Source organism: Phoca vitulina, unplaced genomic scaffold (genome assembly GCF_004348235.1).
Source record: "Phoca vitulina isolate PV1807 unplaced genomic scaffold, GSC_HSeal_1.0 scaffold15, whole genome shotgun sequence".
NCBI classification, from domain to species: domain Eukaryota; kingdom Metazoa; phylum Chordata; class Mammalia; order Carnivora; family Phocidae; genus Phoca; species Phoca vitulina.
Genome location: NW_022589718.1, coordinates 24,785,710 through 24,805,470, shown reverse-complemented (window position 1 = coordinate 24,805,470; position 19,761 = coordinate 24,785,710). Strand labels below are relative to the sequence as shown.

Sequence of the window (19,761 nt, the reverse complement as noted above, 5' to 3'; positions counted from 1 at the left end):
GCCCCGCAGCAACGTTATGGGGCGTACCTTCCCACAGCTCCTCGCGGATGGATAATGGGGCGGGTAGCAGAAGTCTTCTCAGTAAATTCTATTGGTTGAATCCTTCGCATTCTACCCACACTCTTAAGTCTTTATGTATGTTCCTCGATGCGGCTTCGAACTCTCCACATATCCTTCCGTAGCGTACTTTGAAACGAGTTCTCCCGTATCCGAGGCAACGCGTCACAATAAACACCTGCGGCCACAGTCAATCTCGGCAGTGCGCGGAGCGTACGGAGGCGCTTCGCAGCGAGGCCTCGTGCGGGAAGCGCTTGCGCGAGGTGGCTCACAGCACCTGTCGCTCCTGCCGCTGAGTTAACCCGGACCCGACCTCAGACGACCTGGTCCCGGCTGTCGGACCAGGTGTCCTTCTGAGAGGTGACTTGGTCCTCGGGGCCGCAGGGTGCTGGCCTTTAGATACCTACCTACTCCCTACCTGCTCCGAGCCTGTTTCCTTAATGGGAAATCTTTTTCCTGCCCCCTCAGCCAGATGTGTTCCGCCCCTCCTTCAGCGCCCCCTCCCTTCAGCGCTTTAAGCGTGAGGGACCTTACCAAATTCACTTGTGCTACACTGAATTACGTACTCGCCCGCTTAGACTGGAAGCTCCCTGGGGCCAGGAGCCATGCCCTTTGCAATGTTTGCCTAGCTTCTGTCAGCGAGCCTCACCCGGGGGGGGGGGGGGGTTGCAAAGTGTTAAATGAATGAACGATTCTGTAAATGTTGCTCAAGAAGAGTTAAATAGTGGACAATTTCAAGGCGGGAGCTTCTTTCCTTTCCTCCTCCGCTCTGTGGCTCGCTTTGTTGTGTGCCAGGCGCTGCGCAGGCCCTGGAGACGCGGTGGTAAGGGAGAGTCAGACTCACCCCGGTTCCTGCCTCCGTGGAGCCAACGGCTGAGTGGGGAAGACGGCTGTTAATTAAAGGATTCCCGCACCTTGTATGTGAACTGATAACCCATTAGATAAACCATGGCGAGGGCTTGGAAAAAGTAGTACAAGCTATGAGGTAATTAAAGAAGTGATCAATGAGCTACACGATCCGAAGCATCAGTGTTAACTGGGGGGGCTAAAGGAGTCAGCACGGTGAAGTACTTGCATGAAGTGAAACAGCGGGTGCCATGGTCCTGTGGCTGGAGCGAGTCTCATCGGAGAACTGAAAGAAGACAGATAGAGCCCAGGGGCCAGGGCGTGGGGTTCCCATGGTGACAAATGTGGGTGATAGCGGACCTTGTGAGCCATTTAAAGGGTTTGAGCCCCTGTAACAGCACAGGAAGCCCTTGTGGTCGGGCAGTGGGATGGAGCTTTGAAACACCCCACAAATGAAAGTAGCACATCCCAACTGACGGACGTTTGCTTTTAAAACAGACCTGATCAGAGGAAGAGGTGGAATGGGGGGAAATGGAAGCGTATCTTCTTACGCTTTAGTTTAACGGAGTCTTCACTTGCGTCTTTGATATTACCTGTTAGCAGTGTGGTGCTCAGAGGAGCCACAGTTCCAAAGAGGCAAGTGTGTGTAGTGTCACCGAAATTCAAGGCAAAAGTTTCTTACCTTGGATTATAAATTGGGAAGCATAAGCCAGTGTTTGTTTTATTCAGTAATGTATGCCCAGTGCCTAGATCTAGTTGGTACTTAAAAAATATTATTGGGGCGCCTGGGTGGCTCAGTCCGTTAAGTGACCCACTCTTGATCTCAGCTCAGGTCTCGATCCCAGGGTGGTGCGTTCAAGGCCCCCCCAACCCCCTTGGGGCTCCACGCTGGGTGTGGAGCCTATTTAAAAAAATATATATTTCGGCTCCATAGCTCAGTGGTTAGAGCACTGGTCTTGTAAAAAAATATATATTTCATATATGTATTTAAATATATATATATATATATATATATATATATAATGATGAAATCGAAGCAAATATTCCTTAGCTCTTTGATCTTCCTTTCCAGAACATGTCTAATTAAAAAAAATTAAATAAATACTTGAATGTTTAATGTGATATTTCAAAAGAAAATTCACAATTGCAGTTTAGCCTTTAACAAGTACTCTTAATTCTTTGTGCATTATCGTTTGTTGTTCTTAATTTTTATCTTGCCTAGACAATTGTCCTTTCCCATCCATCCCCTTTGTGAACTAATTTTGCCAGTGACACATTTCTTGTTTTCATTTAAACTTGAGAAAACTCAAGAACATAGGATAACACATAATAACTACATGTGTTGTGCATTCTGAAAAACTGTTAATTTCCAACATGAGAGACAAAGCAGTATGTTTAAATCATTTGATCTAAACTGAAAGTGCCCCCTGCCTTATGTAATTATGATTTTTAAATCTACTTTGAACTTCGCAAAAGAAAGGTGCTGTTTACACAGTATTTATACTATACAGTAACAATTTTATCATTTACAACAGATGAATGGCAATGAGACAGATGCTGTCATACACATGTCTTTGGAATTTGTGGATACTTCACCCAGAGAATCCAGGGGAGGGTTCATGGTGATAATTTTGAATGCTGTTATTCCCCTTCAGCCCCACAAAGTAGATTATTTCCCCACATAGTGGGGGACCATTGTTTTATAGTGAATGCTAATTCTCAGACTGAAAGTCATTTGGACTGAAATTTAATAATTGCCTTTTTCCTAAAATTTTTTTTCCTGTATTTTTCAATGTAAAGTAGGATTTTGCTATAAAAGAAATAGCTATTAAGAACCCTTTGAAGTTGTCGATATAAAGAATACCACCACAAGAAGCAACCATGCCTATGGAAGGAGGGAAAACTGATATGGAGAGGATTGGCCTCTTCAGTGAGATGGAATATGTTACTGTTGGTGATAAATATGTGTCATCATTTAATCGTAAGTATATCTGGTTTTTTTTACAGCTTAATAGTGGATATTTTCTATATGAAATTTTGGATTTAATATTTAGGTTAAGTGGTATATTTTAATGCTCTATATTTTAGAGCATTAAGTTTAAAGTTGAATAAACTTATGAAATTTCGATAGAGTTAAGAGACAACTTAATTTTATAAGAGCTGGAAGCTCCTTTCACTGGGATACCCTTCCTTTGTGTATTCTCTGTCATAGGTAATTTTACTTCTTTCCAAAGGTGCATGGCAGTTTTCTCTCAGAATATTTTGTTTTTAGCTTATGGTTTCTCAGATGGGACACTCTGTTATGCAAGCAGCATTTACATTTGCATCCCAAAAGGCCATCCATGATTACTTTCCTGAAAAGTGAAATGCTAAGTGAATAGCTGAAGGATTTTCAGAAGAGTCATAAATAATAAAGAGCTAATGTAAATAAACATTTTAAATGTCTCAGTTAAATTTTTGGCTATTCAGTGACTCCTTTGTTACAAAAAGAATACACTGACATGAAACATCTCCAAGATATATTGTTAAATAAAAAAAATCAAGGTGCAGAATTGTTTAATATATATTATGCTAAGCATCAAAGATGGAAAAGGATGTATATGAAAATATTCATTGGGACATGTTTAAACATTCTCTGGAAAACAAAATATCATGATTTCCTGTGGGAGAGGAACTGGATGTACGAGTGTGGGAGGAAAATTTATTGTAAAAACATGTTATTGAATTTGGAACCATGTGAATATATTACCTTTTCAAAAATTTAAGTTAAAAAAATCAGTGATACAAATTCATATTTAAATAACTGGTTGATTTAAGGATTGTTTGCACTTCAAAAAAATTTTCACATTGCTGAAGGACTTCCCAAATTGAGCTCTCCTAGATCTAAATTATAAAAGAAGCTCTAAATACTTATAAAAACAGCCTTCTAAAAAAATTACTGAGCTACTAGTATTTCATTGTATAAATATATCACGTTTATTTATCTGTTCTCCTGTTGATGGAGATTTGAGTAGTTACTTGTTTTTGAATATTACGAATGAAACTGCTGTGAAAATTCTTGTTCACGTCTTTTAGTGAGTATAGGCACTCGTGTGTTGAGTATATATCCAAGAGGGGAATTGCCTCAGTTTGAGTATGGAACACCCTTCCCTTCAACCTCAACACACACACCCATACACACGTACTTGCTGATAATCTCACACAGTGTTTTCTAGTATATAGATGGGGAAGCATTGGATTAAATGCTTTTCATGGTCTCTTCCAGCTCTAAAATTCAGAGTCTATAACCAGGACCTAATTATTAAAATGATTCAGTAGAAACCTCTTAGGTCTTATAGTCAATATAATCTGCAACACAGAGCTTTCAGTGAACATTTTGAGACAGCATTTTAGAGCTCAAAACTCACTGGCCCCAATCCCACAGTTTGAAACTTTTCTCAGTTATTTTTCATGTTCTTTAATTATTAGCTCAAAGTTATGATATTCCTAATTTATTTTTAAAGGACCCTTTAATGAGGCTGCAAGCAAAAATAAACAGATGCTACCTGGGGGATCCAAAGAAATGTCAAATCTCCAGGCAGGTTATTTTGATCCCCATTTTGTAAGGATATTTGAAGGTGAAGGCTATGTAAATCTGAATCAAGTGAGGAGACGGCATATGATGGAAGAAGCAAAAAAAAATCTAGGCAAAGCCTTCCTCCCTAGTAGTGGAGATAAAAAGCCGTAAGTGTATGGGGGAAAAGTCATAAATACATCTGCCCATTTCTCTCCTCTAGCCCAAATTGAGTCTTTCTCTGGAGGACTTAAGTATGATTCATTTTTTAAAATATGATTTTTAGGATGAACTTCTCTTAGGTGGAGACAGTTATATTGGGTGATATAAGTTGACAGGTAGTTTTGATTAAGTAGATCCTCGTCTCATTAACTTTTGATTATGTCATTGCTATTTATGTAATAAAAGCTAATTAAATAATGCAAATACATTTGTTTGAAAACCTTGAAAAAACTGCCCTGGGTCATCTGTGCCCTTTACTCTTTTTTCTGCTTTGTAAAAACTTTTAAAAGGTATACATAAAAATTATTAAATTAGGAGAAGCCTTTTTTGATAAAGAAGATAATTTATCAAGACATGTTATTTAAAAATCATTGTGAAGATACATGCATGGAGTTTAACAATATTTTAGTTGTGACAGTTGTCAATGTGAAGGTTCATTTTTTTTTCTTACCTTTAAACCACTAAACAAAGAAAATCATATAGTCTGTTACATTATATTATATAGCTGAGCTTTATGATATGACGTTAATGCACACTCTGTAATGTTGACTCTGTAGAATTTGTGATGGATGAGGATTGGTTGAAGGCCAATTTTGTGCTTAATTGTGCTGGGTTTTTTTTGAGGTTAGTAAAACTGCAATCTTCTGAATTAATGGAAACTATTATCACTGCCTAGAGATTATGAAATTTTGTTTATGTGGTACATTTAAAATAAGCATAAAAAATTAAAAACATTATCTCATCTGAAAATTTGTGACTTTGGAAAATGGGGGAAATTAGATTAAGAACTAAAAAAATTGGTTGCTTTTTTCTTACTAAAGTTAGGCAAGTCAATTCCATTGCATGTATTTTGTTCCTTTTTTAGTCATTTTTTATAAATTGTGATCAAATATGTATAACAGAAAATTTACTGTATTATTTTGCCTCCTTTTTTAAAAACTGTATTTAAGATGTGGTTTAGGAAGCTACTATGGAACATTAGGTGGTCCCATGCCATTCTTCAGTGCACAGTCAAGACCCAGAGAAAAATATGAGGCACCTGGAAAGAATTTATACACAAACCCAGGAAAGAAAGGAACTGGATATGGGTAAGATATTTTTCATACTTTCATATCACTTATTTTAAACTTAAAAAAATAAAATTTAAAATTTCTGAATCCTAAAATCACCATTACTTAATTTCCTTCCTTAGCTATGCAAATATTACCATAGGTAAACAGTTTTCACACTCTGCTGATTTCTACGATGCACCCAAACTAAATTATAAGGTAAAATAATCTATTTTAACTTTCTTCAATCTTTCTTTTAGTTGACCTAGAGAATTCGTTTGTGATCTGATTATGGATTGTTTTATTTTATCAGTATTTGTATTACTAGGGCAATGGTAGACTGATGTTTATGAATTGTGATAATTTTACCTTTTTGATATTAGATTTCCATATCTTGCTGTAGATCTTCTCAGCTCTTCCCAGGCTAAGCTTTTATCTCCTGCTATAGTTTACCACATGTACCTTATATCTCTCTCAAATAGCTATGAGGCTTCTGTTAACTTGGCCTGATCAGCTATGTCCTGTTTTGAGTAGAAGAGTCATGTCCTAAGCCTTAGCTATATTCCCACCACACCCTAATATCTGTGGCTAAGACAGTAGTGGTAGTATCCTTGGCCTAATCAAGCCATTATGATCAACAAATGGAATGCAGGAGTGATAGGGAGAAAAGAGAAGGTGGAAGGTACAGAATGGATGAATACCTACAGAAAAGAGAGAGTGATAGGATGAGAGGAAAGTACTCTATTAAATAACAGATATAAAAGCTAAATGTACTGGTATATGCCTCTATACTCATTTTATATAATATTTGACTTTGAATGAAACATAGTCACTTATATAGACAAAGCCTACATGGGAATGAGTAGAGGAAACCTTATAAATTTTGGAGCAGTATCAACATAATTTAACAATTTCAATATAACTTAAAGGAAACTGGCATTAATGAAAAGTCAAGTTTGGACATTAAGCAATAGAACTTAAATGGCAAGCATTTTATTAGTTTTAGGCATGCAGTCTTCAACAATTTTGCCATGGTGACTTTAAGCAGCAGTGGGGCCACGAGATAGAAGGATAGTAGCCATTTTTGCAAAGGGGTGTGTCCAAACTCAGGAAAAGTTTTCTATTAAATTGGGCAGAAACATTGGTCATTTAATAAGCATCTTTGTTTCTATGTATGGATTATTATAAAATTATGTATAAGCCACTTTTCATCTGTAGGAATAGTAGTAATAACACATAATATATAAATACACACAAGACAGTTTTATCAGTGACTCAGTAATTAGTCTTTTTTTTAAAAAAGATTTTATTTATGTATTTGAGAGAGAAAGAGAGAGAGAGCATGAGCAGGGGGTTGGGGAGAGGGATAAGCAGACTCCCCACTGAGCAGGGAGCCTGACAGGCCCCTGGGATCATGACCTGAGCGGAAGGCAGACACCTCACCAACTGAGCCCTCCAGGCACCCCAGTGATTAGTCTTTTATCCTAAACTTTATGTGCATGAAATACTTTTCTCTCCTAATAGTAAAGTTCTGTTCTTATTTTCAAAACTTATTATTTATAAGTCAGAAATTTTATATATTTTTTTAGAATTTTAAAGAGGTTACTCTGCTGCATTCTTGCTTGATTGTTTCTTACAAGAAATCTGCTGTCATGCTGATTTTTGTTCTTCTATATGTACTTACTGTCCTTTTTTCTCTAGCTACTTTTAAGATTTTCTATGTTCCTCATTTGAGCAATTTGATTATGATGTGCCTTGGTGGTGTTTTCATCTTGCTTCTTGTTCTTGGGGTTTATTGAGCTTCTGGGATCTGTGGGTTTATAGTTTTCATCAAAGTTGGAATATTTTCAGCTATTATTTCTTCAGTTAATTTTTCTGTTCTTCTATCTTTCTCCTCTCCTTCAGGGACTCCTATTACATATGCATTAGATCTCTTGAAATTGTCCCACAGTTTATCAGTGCTCTGTTTGCTTTTTTTTTTAATTCTCTTTTTTCCTTCTCTGTATTTCATTTTGAATTGTTTCTTTTTCTATGTCCTTAAGGTCACTAATCTGTTCTTCTGCAAGGTCCAATATGCTATTAATGCCATCCTTTGTATTTCTGATCTCACACATTGTGCTTTTGCTCTCCAGGAGTTCTACTTGAGTGTTTTGTTTTTTTTTTTTAAATATCTTACATGTCTCTATGTAGCTTTATGAGCATATAAAATACAGTTTAATTATTGTTTCTATTTCCTTCTCTGCTAATTCTGACATCTATGTTAGTTCTTGGTTGATTTTGAATTACTGATTTTTCTTCTTGGTAGAGGTCATATTTTCCTACTTTGTATTATTAGTGATTTTTGATTGGATGTCAGGCACTGTGACTTTTACTTTGTTGAGTGCTGTATGTTTTTTTGTATTATAAAAATTCTTGCGCTTTGTTGTGGGATGCAGTGAAATGACTTGGAAACAGTTTGATTTTTTTCAGGTCTCACTTTTAAGATTTGTTAAGTGGGACAGGAGCAATGCTCAATCTAGGGCTAATTATCCCTGCTACTGGGGTCACCCCTTTCTGTGTGCTCTACCCAGTGCCCTGGGAGTCATGTTTTCCAATATAGCTGATGGAATCAGAACTCTTGCCAGCCCTGTGGTAAGAGCCAGACCCTGTTACTTCTAGTCTTTTTAGGCCGTTCTTTTTTTGGCTTTGAGTAGCTTCCTCACATATATGCGCCGATTCATACTCAACTGAATACTCTAGGGCAGGGGTTGGCAAAACAAACACAATATTCTAGTAAAAGGTGACCATACTCATACAGCAAAAGGTAGTCTTTAAAGCATTGCTTTATGGTAACCTGTATCAGCATCACCTGGGGTGACTGATAAAACTACAGATTTGGGGGCCATCTAGCAAACCAAGAGGATTAGAAATCTCTGAGAGAAGAGCTTGTAATATGTATTTTAAATAAATTATCAGGGGATTCCTATGAAAACTAAAATTTGAGACACACTGCCCCAAAGGATAAATGGAATGGTTAAATTATCCTTACCACTGTGGTGTGGAAGAGGAGATCTCTTTTGTATCATAGAAACAAAATAACAACTGAATGTTTTAGAGAAGTGAACCTAGCAGTATATAAATATAACTTATAAATATATATTTTATATTTTATATTAAAATATAAAAGAAAATTTAACTGTTACTTCTAATTTGAATAATTTATGTTATGTAATTTCAAACTCTGATTTACAGAAAGAGAATGAAGAACACCATCGTTTAGTTAAAGGAACACCTTTCAAGTTAAACCTTTACCCAAGGGAATATTTTGATATCAATCCTTATTCTTTTGAGAAGTCTTTACCACCGATTAAAAAAACAGAGAAGAAAGAATTACTTGCACACCCCTTTAAGCCCTCTTCTCCCGGTAAAAAGGTAAGTTAAAAATTTTAGAATTAAAAATTATTACACATTATAAAGAATTGTTTTTTTTCTGTCACATCATTTTATTAGCCATGTAAATAATAAACCTCTGTTTATTATTCACAGTAAGAATTGTGAAATTTATTTTAACAAAATTATGAAAAGTCAACAAAGCCTGGCTAGTGTAGGGAATAATGGAGCTCTTGAAATGAAATAATTACTAATCACTTTAAGTGTATTTGAGTTTACAATGGATTTTCTCAGTGCCTATCTAGATCTTAGGCATAGTTATTCACAGAACCATGAAAAACCAGACCATCTTTTAGTTTTTGAAATGTGATTAAAATGAATCCTCTCCTACTCTGCTGAGGTTTACAAGTGTGAATAAAAATAAAAATGCTTCTTATTGTTTATAAACCTTAGTTTATACTTTGAGTCTTTTGTGCATCACCTATTCATTTTCCCTGCAGATTTTCTATTAGGATATTTGTCTTTTTCATATTGATTTGTAAGATCTTTTAATATATTAATGATATTCTTCTTTTGTCATTTGTGTTGAAAATAATTTTTTTAGTCTGTTGAATCTTTGACTTCAGTTATGGTATTTTGTGCTATTCAGAAATTTAATAAATTTGTAGTCAAATTTATCAATTCTTTATGCTGAGTTTTATGTCATTCTCAGAATGACTTTCCTTACACCAATATTATAAAAATATACATTCTTGATTTCTTCTATTAGTCTTACCCTTTTGCATTTAAATCTTCATTTGAAATGTATTTTGACACGAGCAAGGTAAGGATTCAGGTTTTATCTTTCTCAAAATCCAGGTTTTTTCTCTCAGAGATTTTATTTATTTATTTGAGAGAGAGGAGAGAGAGAGAGAGAGAGTGCTCAAGTGCATGTGCACAAGCTGAGGGAGGGGAGAGGGACAGGGATGAGCTCAGCTTGATCCCAGGACCCTGGGATCACGACCTGAGCTGAAGGCAGACGCTTAACCGACTGAGCCACCCAGGCGCCCCTCAAAATCCAGTTTTTAAGGTAGGATGAAACTTTGAGGGAAGATGTGCTCTATATCTTGATTGCAGTCATGGTTTCAAGGGCATATACAGCTCTCAAAAGTCATAGAATTGTAAACTTTAAGTGGGTGCAGTTTATTGTATGTGAATTAGACTTCAAGAAAATTGGTTTTTTAAAAAGCCAATTGTTCCAAATATCACTGATAGAATTATTTTTAATACCACTGCTTTGAAATTGCACCCTTGTCAAATCAAAACTCCCATTTTTTCCCTTCAATTTCCATTTTATTTGATGTTTATTTCTACCTATACCAAGTTACTTTTAATTACTATTACATTTTAATTTGGGATGGTCTAATTTCTTGTTACTCTTTAAAAAAATTACATTGGCTAATTGCCCATATTAATTCTGTAGAACTTTGAAGTTATTTTCTAAAGCTCTGGGGAGAAAGATGTTTGGTATTTTGCTCAAAAGTTAAATCTTCAGATTTTTGGATGTATTAGCCTATTTATGATTTGAATCTTCTGATCTAGAAATAAACTACTTATAAAAACCTTTAGTTACCTTGTAGGATTCTATATTTTACTTCACACAGGTTTATATATCTTGTATTTTATTTCTCTTTATTTTAAGGCTCTGGTCAACAGTTTTTTTCCCATCGTATATTCCCTTATATAATTTATCTTTATAAAAACATTTGATAATTGGCCATTTCATTAAGTTTTCTTATGTTCTAATGGGTATTATCTTGATTCTCTTTAGATTTTCAAATATATGATTACATTCTCTGCAAATAATTTTGCTCCCTCCTTTCCAGTATTTATAGCTCTTAAGTCATGTTCTTGTCCAGTAGCTTAGGTTAGCAACAGTGGCCATCTTTTGCCTTAATCTCGAATTTACTGAATTACTTGAATTTACTCTAGTGTAAATATTTATTCATATTTATAGATGCCAAAAATAGGGATAAATCAGGAATGTATGTAGAATTATATTGAATGTTTTGGTGTAATCTACTTAGACTATATATTTTTTTCTCTCTTTGACTTGTTATAAGGTGAATAATAATAATAGATTTCTTGGGATGAATCCCACTTGGCCATGTTGTATTAATCTTTAAGTGTACTAGTTTACCTTATTTGTTAATTTTTTAAGTATTTTTTGCATCAATAATTTTAAGTGTAACTGGTCTGTATTTTTTTTTATATGCTTTGTTTTATTTTGTTATAAGTAGATGTTAGCATAGATTCAAAAGAATCTATGTGTCCTCAATCTGGAAAACTTGAAATATTACAATTATGTCTTTTAATTTTCATTTATATTTGGCTTAGATATGTAAGATAAAGAATGCCTACTTAAATGGCTTATTATGATTCTATAGAGTTTTCTTGGTAACTATATATAATATAAAGATTAAAATTGTGGCAAATCAGCTTAAAAAGTCAAAGCAATTATTCGTTTTGTGTACAGGTCAAAAAATAACTTTGATTGACTTTTCTTAATAGACTATAAGAACAGTATAAAGTAGATCACGTTTTCTTCTCACCTTCTGTTTCTATGTGCTATTCCTTATTTTTAAAAATTTTTATTTTTAGTATCTTTTTCATCATTGACTGATATTTAATAAACTCTTGTTATGTCAGCCTCCCAGTTGGACAGATCTTACCTTTGGCCTCTTCTCTGAGCATCCTCTGGTTTTGAGCCCCAACTCTTTTAAGGACTGTATCAAAATATATTTGACCTAAGTCTTATTCCCTCAGTAATAGGTTCACCCCTTGACTAGATGATAGCTTGATCTGGTAAACTCTTACTGAAATATTAATACTTGACAAGAGTTTGGAATATTACTTTCTTATAAACATTTGCATTTTAATAGAGAACTTTTGGAAGTTACAGTGTCTTGCCTCATAAAATTGGCGGTAGGGAGACTGCTGGTATTTGAACAGTACAGGTGTACTTAGTTTTATTGGGCTTTGCTTTATTGTGCTTAACAGATACTGTGTTTTTTTACAAATTGAAGGTTTGTGGCAATCCTGTTTTGAGCAAGTCTATTGGCGCCATTTTTCCAACAGTATTTGCTCACTTTGTGTTTCTGTGTCACATTTTAATACTTCTTGCAATATTTCGAACTTCTTTGTTATTATTATTATATTTGTTATGGTGATCTGTGATCAGTGTGATCTTTGCTGTTACTATTTTAATTGTTTGAGGGGTGACATGAACACCACCCATGTAAGACGGCAAACTTAATTGATCAATGTTGTGTGTTCTGACTGCTCCATGTACTGGCCATTCCCCCTTGGGCCTCCCTCTTTCCTGAGAAACAGCAGTATTGAGATTAGGCCAGTTAATAACCCTATAATAGCCTCTAAGTGTTCATGTGAAAGGAGGAGTTGCATGTGTCACTTTATTATTATTATTATTATTATTTTTTTTTTAGAGAGGGAGAAAGAGACAGAGGTGGGGAGAGGAGGGACAGAGGGAGAGGGAGAGAGAGAGAGAATCTCAAGCACACTCCCTGCTGAGTGTAGAGCCCTACAGGGGCTCGATCTCATGACCCTGAGATCATGACCTGAGCCAAAATCAAGAGTCGGAAGCTTAATGGACCGAGCCACCCAGGTGCCCCACATGTCTCAATTTAAATCAAATGCTAGAAATGATTAAGCTCAGCGAGGAAGGCATGTCAAAAGCAGAGATAGGCTGAAAGCTAGGCATCTTGTGCCAAACAGTTACTCAAGTTGTGAATGCAAAGGAAAAGTTCTTGAAGGAAATTAAAAGTGCTACTCCAGTGAACACATAAATGATAAGAAAGCAAAATAGGCTTCTTGCTGATGGAGAGAGTTTTAGTGGCTAGAAGATCAAACCTGCCACAACATTTCCTTATGCCCAAGCAAGGCCCTAACTCTCTTCTGTGAAGGCTGAGAGAAGTAAAGAAGCTGAAGAAAAGTTTGAAGCTAGCTGAAGTTGGTCCATGAGGTTTAAGGAGGGAAGCCATCTCCATAACATAAAAGTGTGAGGTAAAGCAACAAGTGCTGATCTAGAAGCTGCAGCAAGTTACAGCTAAGAAGACTTAGCTAAGAGAATTCATAACGGTGGCTACACTAAACAACAGATTTTTAATGTAGATGAAACAGCCCTTTATTGGAAGAAGATACCATCTAGGACTTTAATAGCTAAAGAGGAGAGATCACTGCCTGGCTTCAAAGCTACAAAGGACAGGCTGGCTCTCTTGTTGGGGGCTAATGCAGCTGGTGACTTTAAGTTGAAGCCAGTGCTCATTTACCATAACCAAAATTGTAGGCCCTTAAGAATTATGATAAATCTACTCTGTCTGTGTTCTATAAAGGGAACAACAAAGCCTGGATGACAGCACATCTGTTTATGACATGGTTTACTGAATATTTTAAACCCACTGTTGAGACCTACTGCTCAGAAAAAAAAAAAAAAAAAAGATTCCTTTCAAAATATTGCTGTTTATTGACAATGCATCTGGTCACCCAAGAGCTCTGATGGCAATGTAAAATGAGATTAATGTTGTTTTCATCCCTGTTAACACATCTGTTCAGCAGCCCGTGGACCATGGAATAATTTCAACTTTCAAGTCTTATTATTTAAGAAATGCATATCATAAGGCTATAGCTGCCAGAGATGGTGACTCCTCTGATGGATCTGGGCAAAGCCACTTCAAACCCTTCTGGAAAGGGTTCACTGTTCTAGATGCTCTTAAGAATATCTGTGATTCATGGGAAGAGGTCAGAATATCAGCATTAACAGTTTGGAAGTTGATTCCAACCCTCATGGATGACTTTGAGGGGTTCACACTTCAGTAGAGGAAGTAACTGCAGATGTGGTGGAAACAGCAAGAAAACTGGAATTAGGAGCCTGAAGATGGGACTGAACTGCTACAATCTCATGATAAAAGTTTAATGGATGAGGAGTTGCTTCTTATGTCGGAGCAAAGAAAGTAGTTTCTTGAGATGGAATCTACTCCTGATAAAGATGCTGTGAAGATTGTTGAAATGACAATAAAGGATTTAGAATATTACATAAACTTAGTTCATAAAGCAGCAGCAGAGTTTGAGAGGATCAACTCCAATTTGAAAGAAGTTCTACTGTGGGTAAAACATTGTCAAACAGCATTGCATGCTACAGGGAAATCATTCATGAGAGGAAGAGTCAATCAATATGGCAAACTTCATTGTCTCATTTTAAGAAATCGCCACAGCCACACTAACTTTCGGCAGTCACCACCCGGTCAGTAAGCATCCATTAACATCAAGGCAAGAACTTCCCATCAGCAAAAAGAATATTCACTGAAAGCTCAAATGATGTTTAGTATTTTTTTTTTTTTTAGCAGTAAAGCATTTTTAAATTAAGGTATGTACATTGTTTTCTTAGACACGATACTATTACACAGTTAATAGACTACAGCATAGTGTAAATATAACTTTTATATGTACTGGGAAACCAAAAAAATCATTTAACTTGCTTTTTTGTGATATTCACTTTATTGCAATTGTCTTGAACCGAACCCACAGTATCTCTGAGGTATGTCTGTATAGACAACTTTCTTTAAATGTAAAACCACCTCTATAGACAATACACAAATATGTGTGAACTTCTTCACAGTCTATTTTTATTAGAAGCATTTTACAAAACTACATTAAATTGTCTTTTATTTGTAGGCTGGTGGAATGAAGGCAGGAACATTTGACCCTTACCCTTCACATTCTGCTGACCCTTATGTGGTTAAATTGGCAAACCAGATTTCCAGCAAAGGTGCTAAGATTTTCCACCCACCGAGTGGACCAAAGAGCAGACCAACTGAAAGTATAATGACCTTGAATGTCAAAAGGTAGTAATATCTTACCTTAGCCTGTAAACTAAGAAAAATTGTTTTTGACTTTTTGATCCCTTCAAAATAATATCTCCTATTTATACATACTTTAAACAATGACAAATCTGAATGTCTTTGAAAATCCCAGCTCCTTTTATACAGAAGCTCTTCCTTGTAGACGTTCTTTCCCATGTTCTGAAATTTCTAATTGAAAAAGCTTAATTTATCTCTACAAACTATTCTGTTCATAATTTTTAAAGCAAATCTGTAGTATCTTATGAGTTGTTTGAGACTGTTGAGATATTTATAGTTTAGTTAGCAGTACAGATTAACATTGTTTGTTTCTCAAAGGGTGTTTTAGATCTTTGTTAAATTATTATCTTTATGTGGGCTCCAGGCTCTCAGTAATTATGAAGAATTCTGATGACATTTAAGACTTCTCTCCTTAAGTTTTAAATAATCTTTCATGAAATCTTCTAGGAAATATTTTGGTTAGTTAAAAAAGCTATTAACACCAGTTTATAATACTTTGAAGAAAAGTATATTGCTAAGTATATTTTAAAAGTTCAATTTTGCCCAAGGTTTGAGTACTCTCAAAACTGAAAAGAAGTTCTCAGGAGTTCAGAATGTAAATTAGAAAAGGATAATCCATCATTCCTTTTTTGTGTGTGTGCAAGATCATGAAAAAGTGGAAGAATTCATTTGATTACATTTCTATCTGTTCACTGAAAAAGTTTTAATACCAATTAAGCTAATTTACGTATTTCTAACTTCAGTGTAATCATACACTGGATTAGGTAAAGGAGACCAAATTCACATTCTTTTCTTTTATTAAAACATCTCAGTACATCTGTATCACTTGTGAACAGTGATTATAATACCAATCTTACTGTGCTGTCCCCAAAATAAGACTGCTCATCATTATTTATGTAATTTAACTGTTGTCTAAAGGTATAATATTCTAACGGGGCTAGTTGGTGGAAATGGGAATATATGGAGTCTTCTTTTCATGTCCTTTGATCTTCATCCTTTGGCAAGCTCCTTATCTATCAGTACTCTGCCCAGCTCTGTCTATGTAATATAGAACAGAGAGTAAAATTAGAATTTTCTTCACCACACTCACCCTCAAATAGATGGGATTTTTGGGGGGGTTGCGGTGGGGGGGAGGAGGTAGTTTCAGCTTTTCTGAGTGTTCTTTCCTATCCAGAGAACAGACCTGAGAAAGTTCTATGATATGTATGTTTGTAGCAGAGAAAAGAATAACTGATTGCTCTTTTGGATAATCAGAAGTTTATCTTCTGTTTAGTAATTTTGAGTTTATTGATACTTTTTATATTATCACAAATATTATCCTAAAGCAAGTTATAGCTTCTTTTACCCCAATTTTATTTATTTATTTATTTAAAGCTTTTATTTACTTATTTATTTTAGAGAGAGAGCATGCAAATAGGGGCAAGGGCAGAGGGAGAGAGAGAATCCCAAGCAGACTGCACCAAGGATAGAGCCCTGATGCAGGGCTCCATCCCACAACCCCAAGATCATATGACCAGCCAAAATTAAGTCAGATGCTCAACTGACTGAGCCACCCAAGCACCCCTTACCCTGATTTTGAAATTAATAAACCTCTGGGTGGTATTTAAAATTGGTCCTCCCAAACCAATTTTTCCTTCTTAAATTATATTTTAAGTGATGCTTTTTAATCTGGTGAAAGAATTTGGTTTTTGATGATTAGTTTTTTTATTGCAAAACTTTTTTACAAGAATGTACAGATATATTACCTGTACCTAAAAAATTAAATGTGCATTTGTTTTCCAATTTTAGGGCACTAAATACGAAGAACTACAAGACTGCTTCAGTACAGTCCTATTAGCATTCGGAAGACAAATAACTTTCTAGGTTGTGACTACCAGTAATTCATTATGGAGTGCTAATTATTTGCATAAAACATAAGATGTGGAACATATCTCAAACATTTAAAAGATATTTAAGCCTGCAAATCTAATATTCTTCCTTGTTTTAGTACTATTACTTAATGAATAAATAGTATTTGTTAATAATTTAGTATATGGTTGTTGATCTTTGTTTAGATCTGTGTTCTGGGGAGAAAATAATATTTAGACATTTCATAAAATCCTGAAGTGTTGTCTGTCATTTGAAAGCTTACTCCTAATGTTGAAGAATTGCAAGCTCGGAGAGCCAGAGTGAAGGCTGGGGCTAGAGTGGTAGAAATAGCACATTAAGTTCTTACCTTGTGTTTCTTCTTAGAGGTATTTGAAAATTGGATTGATAGCTTATCCAAGTGTCATAGCCCATTAAAGCATTCTTAATATTCAAAGAGAAATATGGATCCACTCATATTGCATAGATTCATGTATGCACATTACAGAGTGAGGCAAATGTCTCCATTTTTGTGGTCTCATGCCTTCTACTTATGGCCTGTGTAAAGCTTCATATTAGCCGATGGCAGCCACAGCATGAGTTGGAGGAAGGGAGAATGGGGAATGCCTTTTTAGTTGAGTATCTTACAAAAATACAAAGTTACAAGATGGATGGAATTTGTCTTTGCTGTCCTCCTATGCACATTTGTAGCTGTCCAAAGCTGCCTGTCCTGGAGCATCCGCCTCTAGGTCTTACTCTCTTGTTCCCAGATTATCTCTTTTTCATTTGCCCTACCACTTTAAAACATATCTGTTCTTAAAAGATATGATTTAAATACATTACTGTAATTCACAGCGAGGTCTTTATCAAACAGTCCTTATTCAGTTGGGGGTGGTGGTGGTAGGATTTAAAAAAGGAAATTTATAATATCTATTAATGTAATATATTGGGGAAGTTATTTTTGATCCATGGTGACTTCCTTAGTACTTGTCCCTTTGCCATTCGAGGCTTCTCAGAGCTGGAAATCAGAATGTATAGAGACTGCAGTACTCTTCTTTCCAACTTGCTTTTTTTTTTTTTTTCCAGGGGGGGATACTATATCAATTCAGATGTATCTGGATTTTAAAAGGATTAAAGATGGTACACAGAATTTTTACTATTGTAAAATATAGTAATATATATATATATAATATATAATATATATATTTTTATATCTCATACTATTTACTTTTTTCTAAAAGAATATTTAAAATCTTTATTTCCTATGCAAAGGACAGTGTAGAATGAACATCTTAAAGATATTATCAAGGATATAATGTGATCCAAAGGGAATACATTTGTCTTTAGGAATAATTTTACCAGGTGCACATAACTGAATAAAAGTCATATATATTAATAACTGTTACTAAATAAGCCTTATAAATGTATGCATTCTTTTGAGATGAGGCTTATATTTTCAGATTTTATTAAGATTTAAATAATTGCTCATTTACACTTACGCCTTCATTGGCTGTAATTAATTTTTATTGATGTGCCTCCAATAACAACACACACTTCATATAATATTCATAGATGGGAATGCTCATCTGATGCCTTACTGGGGGGTATAAGAAGCAGTATGACAGTTGGCAGAACGTATTTAGAGTTTACATAAATGCATAGTGTCCATTTACAGAAAAGCAAATGCAGGAACCAGGACAGGAATAGTGAAGCCTGTGGAAAAACTAAGATATTTGAAATGATAATAAAGGAGCACACACACTTGATTTAAGGGGCATAAACTATTTATGATATCCATTGATTATTTACTCTTTCTTTTCTTTTTAAGATTTTACTTATTTATTTAGAGAGAGCATGTGTGTGAGTAGGAGGAGGGGAAGGGCAACGGGGGAGGGGAGGGCAAAGGGAGAGGGAGGGAGAGAATCTCAAGCAGACACTGCACTGAGCATGGAGCCCCACTCGGGGCTCCATCTCACAACCCTGAGATCATGACCTGAGCTGAAATCAAGAGTCGGACACTTAACCGACTGAGCTACCACCCAAGTGCCCCAGCCTTTTGTTATTTAAATTGTCTTGGTCATAGAAAAATATGAAAAGAGTTTCAATTTATTTTATGAGGCTAGCATAACTGGACAAGGATAGCTAAAAAGGAAAATAATATTTCTAACTCATTAAAAAAACCTCAAAATCAAGTATCAGCCAATAAATCCACATTTTAAACGATCATAAAATAAGATTGATTATTCTATGACTACTACAATAGCTTGACATTAGTGGATCTATTATAATTAGCTTAAGTAATATATTAAAATGGAAAAAATACACGTCCCCCCAGTAGATGCTAGAAAGCCATTTGACAAAATTAAATACCCTTTCCACTTAAAACCTCTTAGGACATGAGGATTAGGAAGAACCTTTCTTAATTTTTATAAAGGATATATCAGAATCATAACAAACATTAAGCTAGAGCCATCAGCGACTCTAACACTGTGCTTTAGAAAATACAGTTAATGCAGTAAGATAAGAAAAAACCCTGAGGGGAATAAAGGTTACAAAAAGAAATACAACATTGTTCCTTGCAGGTGATATAGTTACCTACCTACAATGTAAAAAGAAACTATTGAACAATATTAGAAATAATAAAATAGTCCAATTAACAGGATGTATATATAGTTTTCTGCAAAAAAAGATAGTTTTTAAAAAATATGTCAGGAAGTGTGAAACTATTCTATGTACAATAGAAAAAAGCTAAGGAAACTTAGGGTTAAAATGAAAATTTAAAGAATGGCCTGAACAATATGCCATGTTCTAGGGAGACTCAATATTGTAAATATGCTATTTCTCTTTACTACATCAATAGATTTAATGCAATTCAATTAAAATCTCTACAGAATTAAAAATAATA

The 19,761-nt window shown here is 35.2% G+C and overlaps 1 protein-coding gene across 1 annotated transcript; it reads left to right on the top strand.

The window, feature by feature from the left end:
• The first annotated feature begins 176 nt into the window (after positions 1-176).
• On the top strand, positions 177-16,952 carry CUNH4orf47 (chromosome unknown C4orf47 homolog). Its single transcript, XM_032413581.1, has 8 exons — positions 177-417; positions 2,707-2,884; positions 4,407-4,626; positions 5,629-5,766; positions 5,871-5,946; positions 8,959-9,138; positions 14,827-14,996; positions 16,800-16,952. The coding sequence occupies exons 2-8, from the start codon at positions 2,785-2,787 to the stop codon at positions 16,846-16,848; spliced, it is 933 nt and encodes a 310-aa protein (XP_032269472.1). The 5' UTR covers positions 177-417; positions 2,707-2,784; the 3' UTR covers positions 16,849-16,952.
• The last annotated feature ends 2,809 nt before the right edge of the window (positions 16,953-19,761 follow it).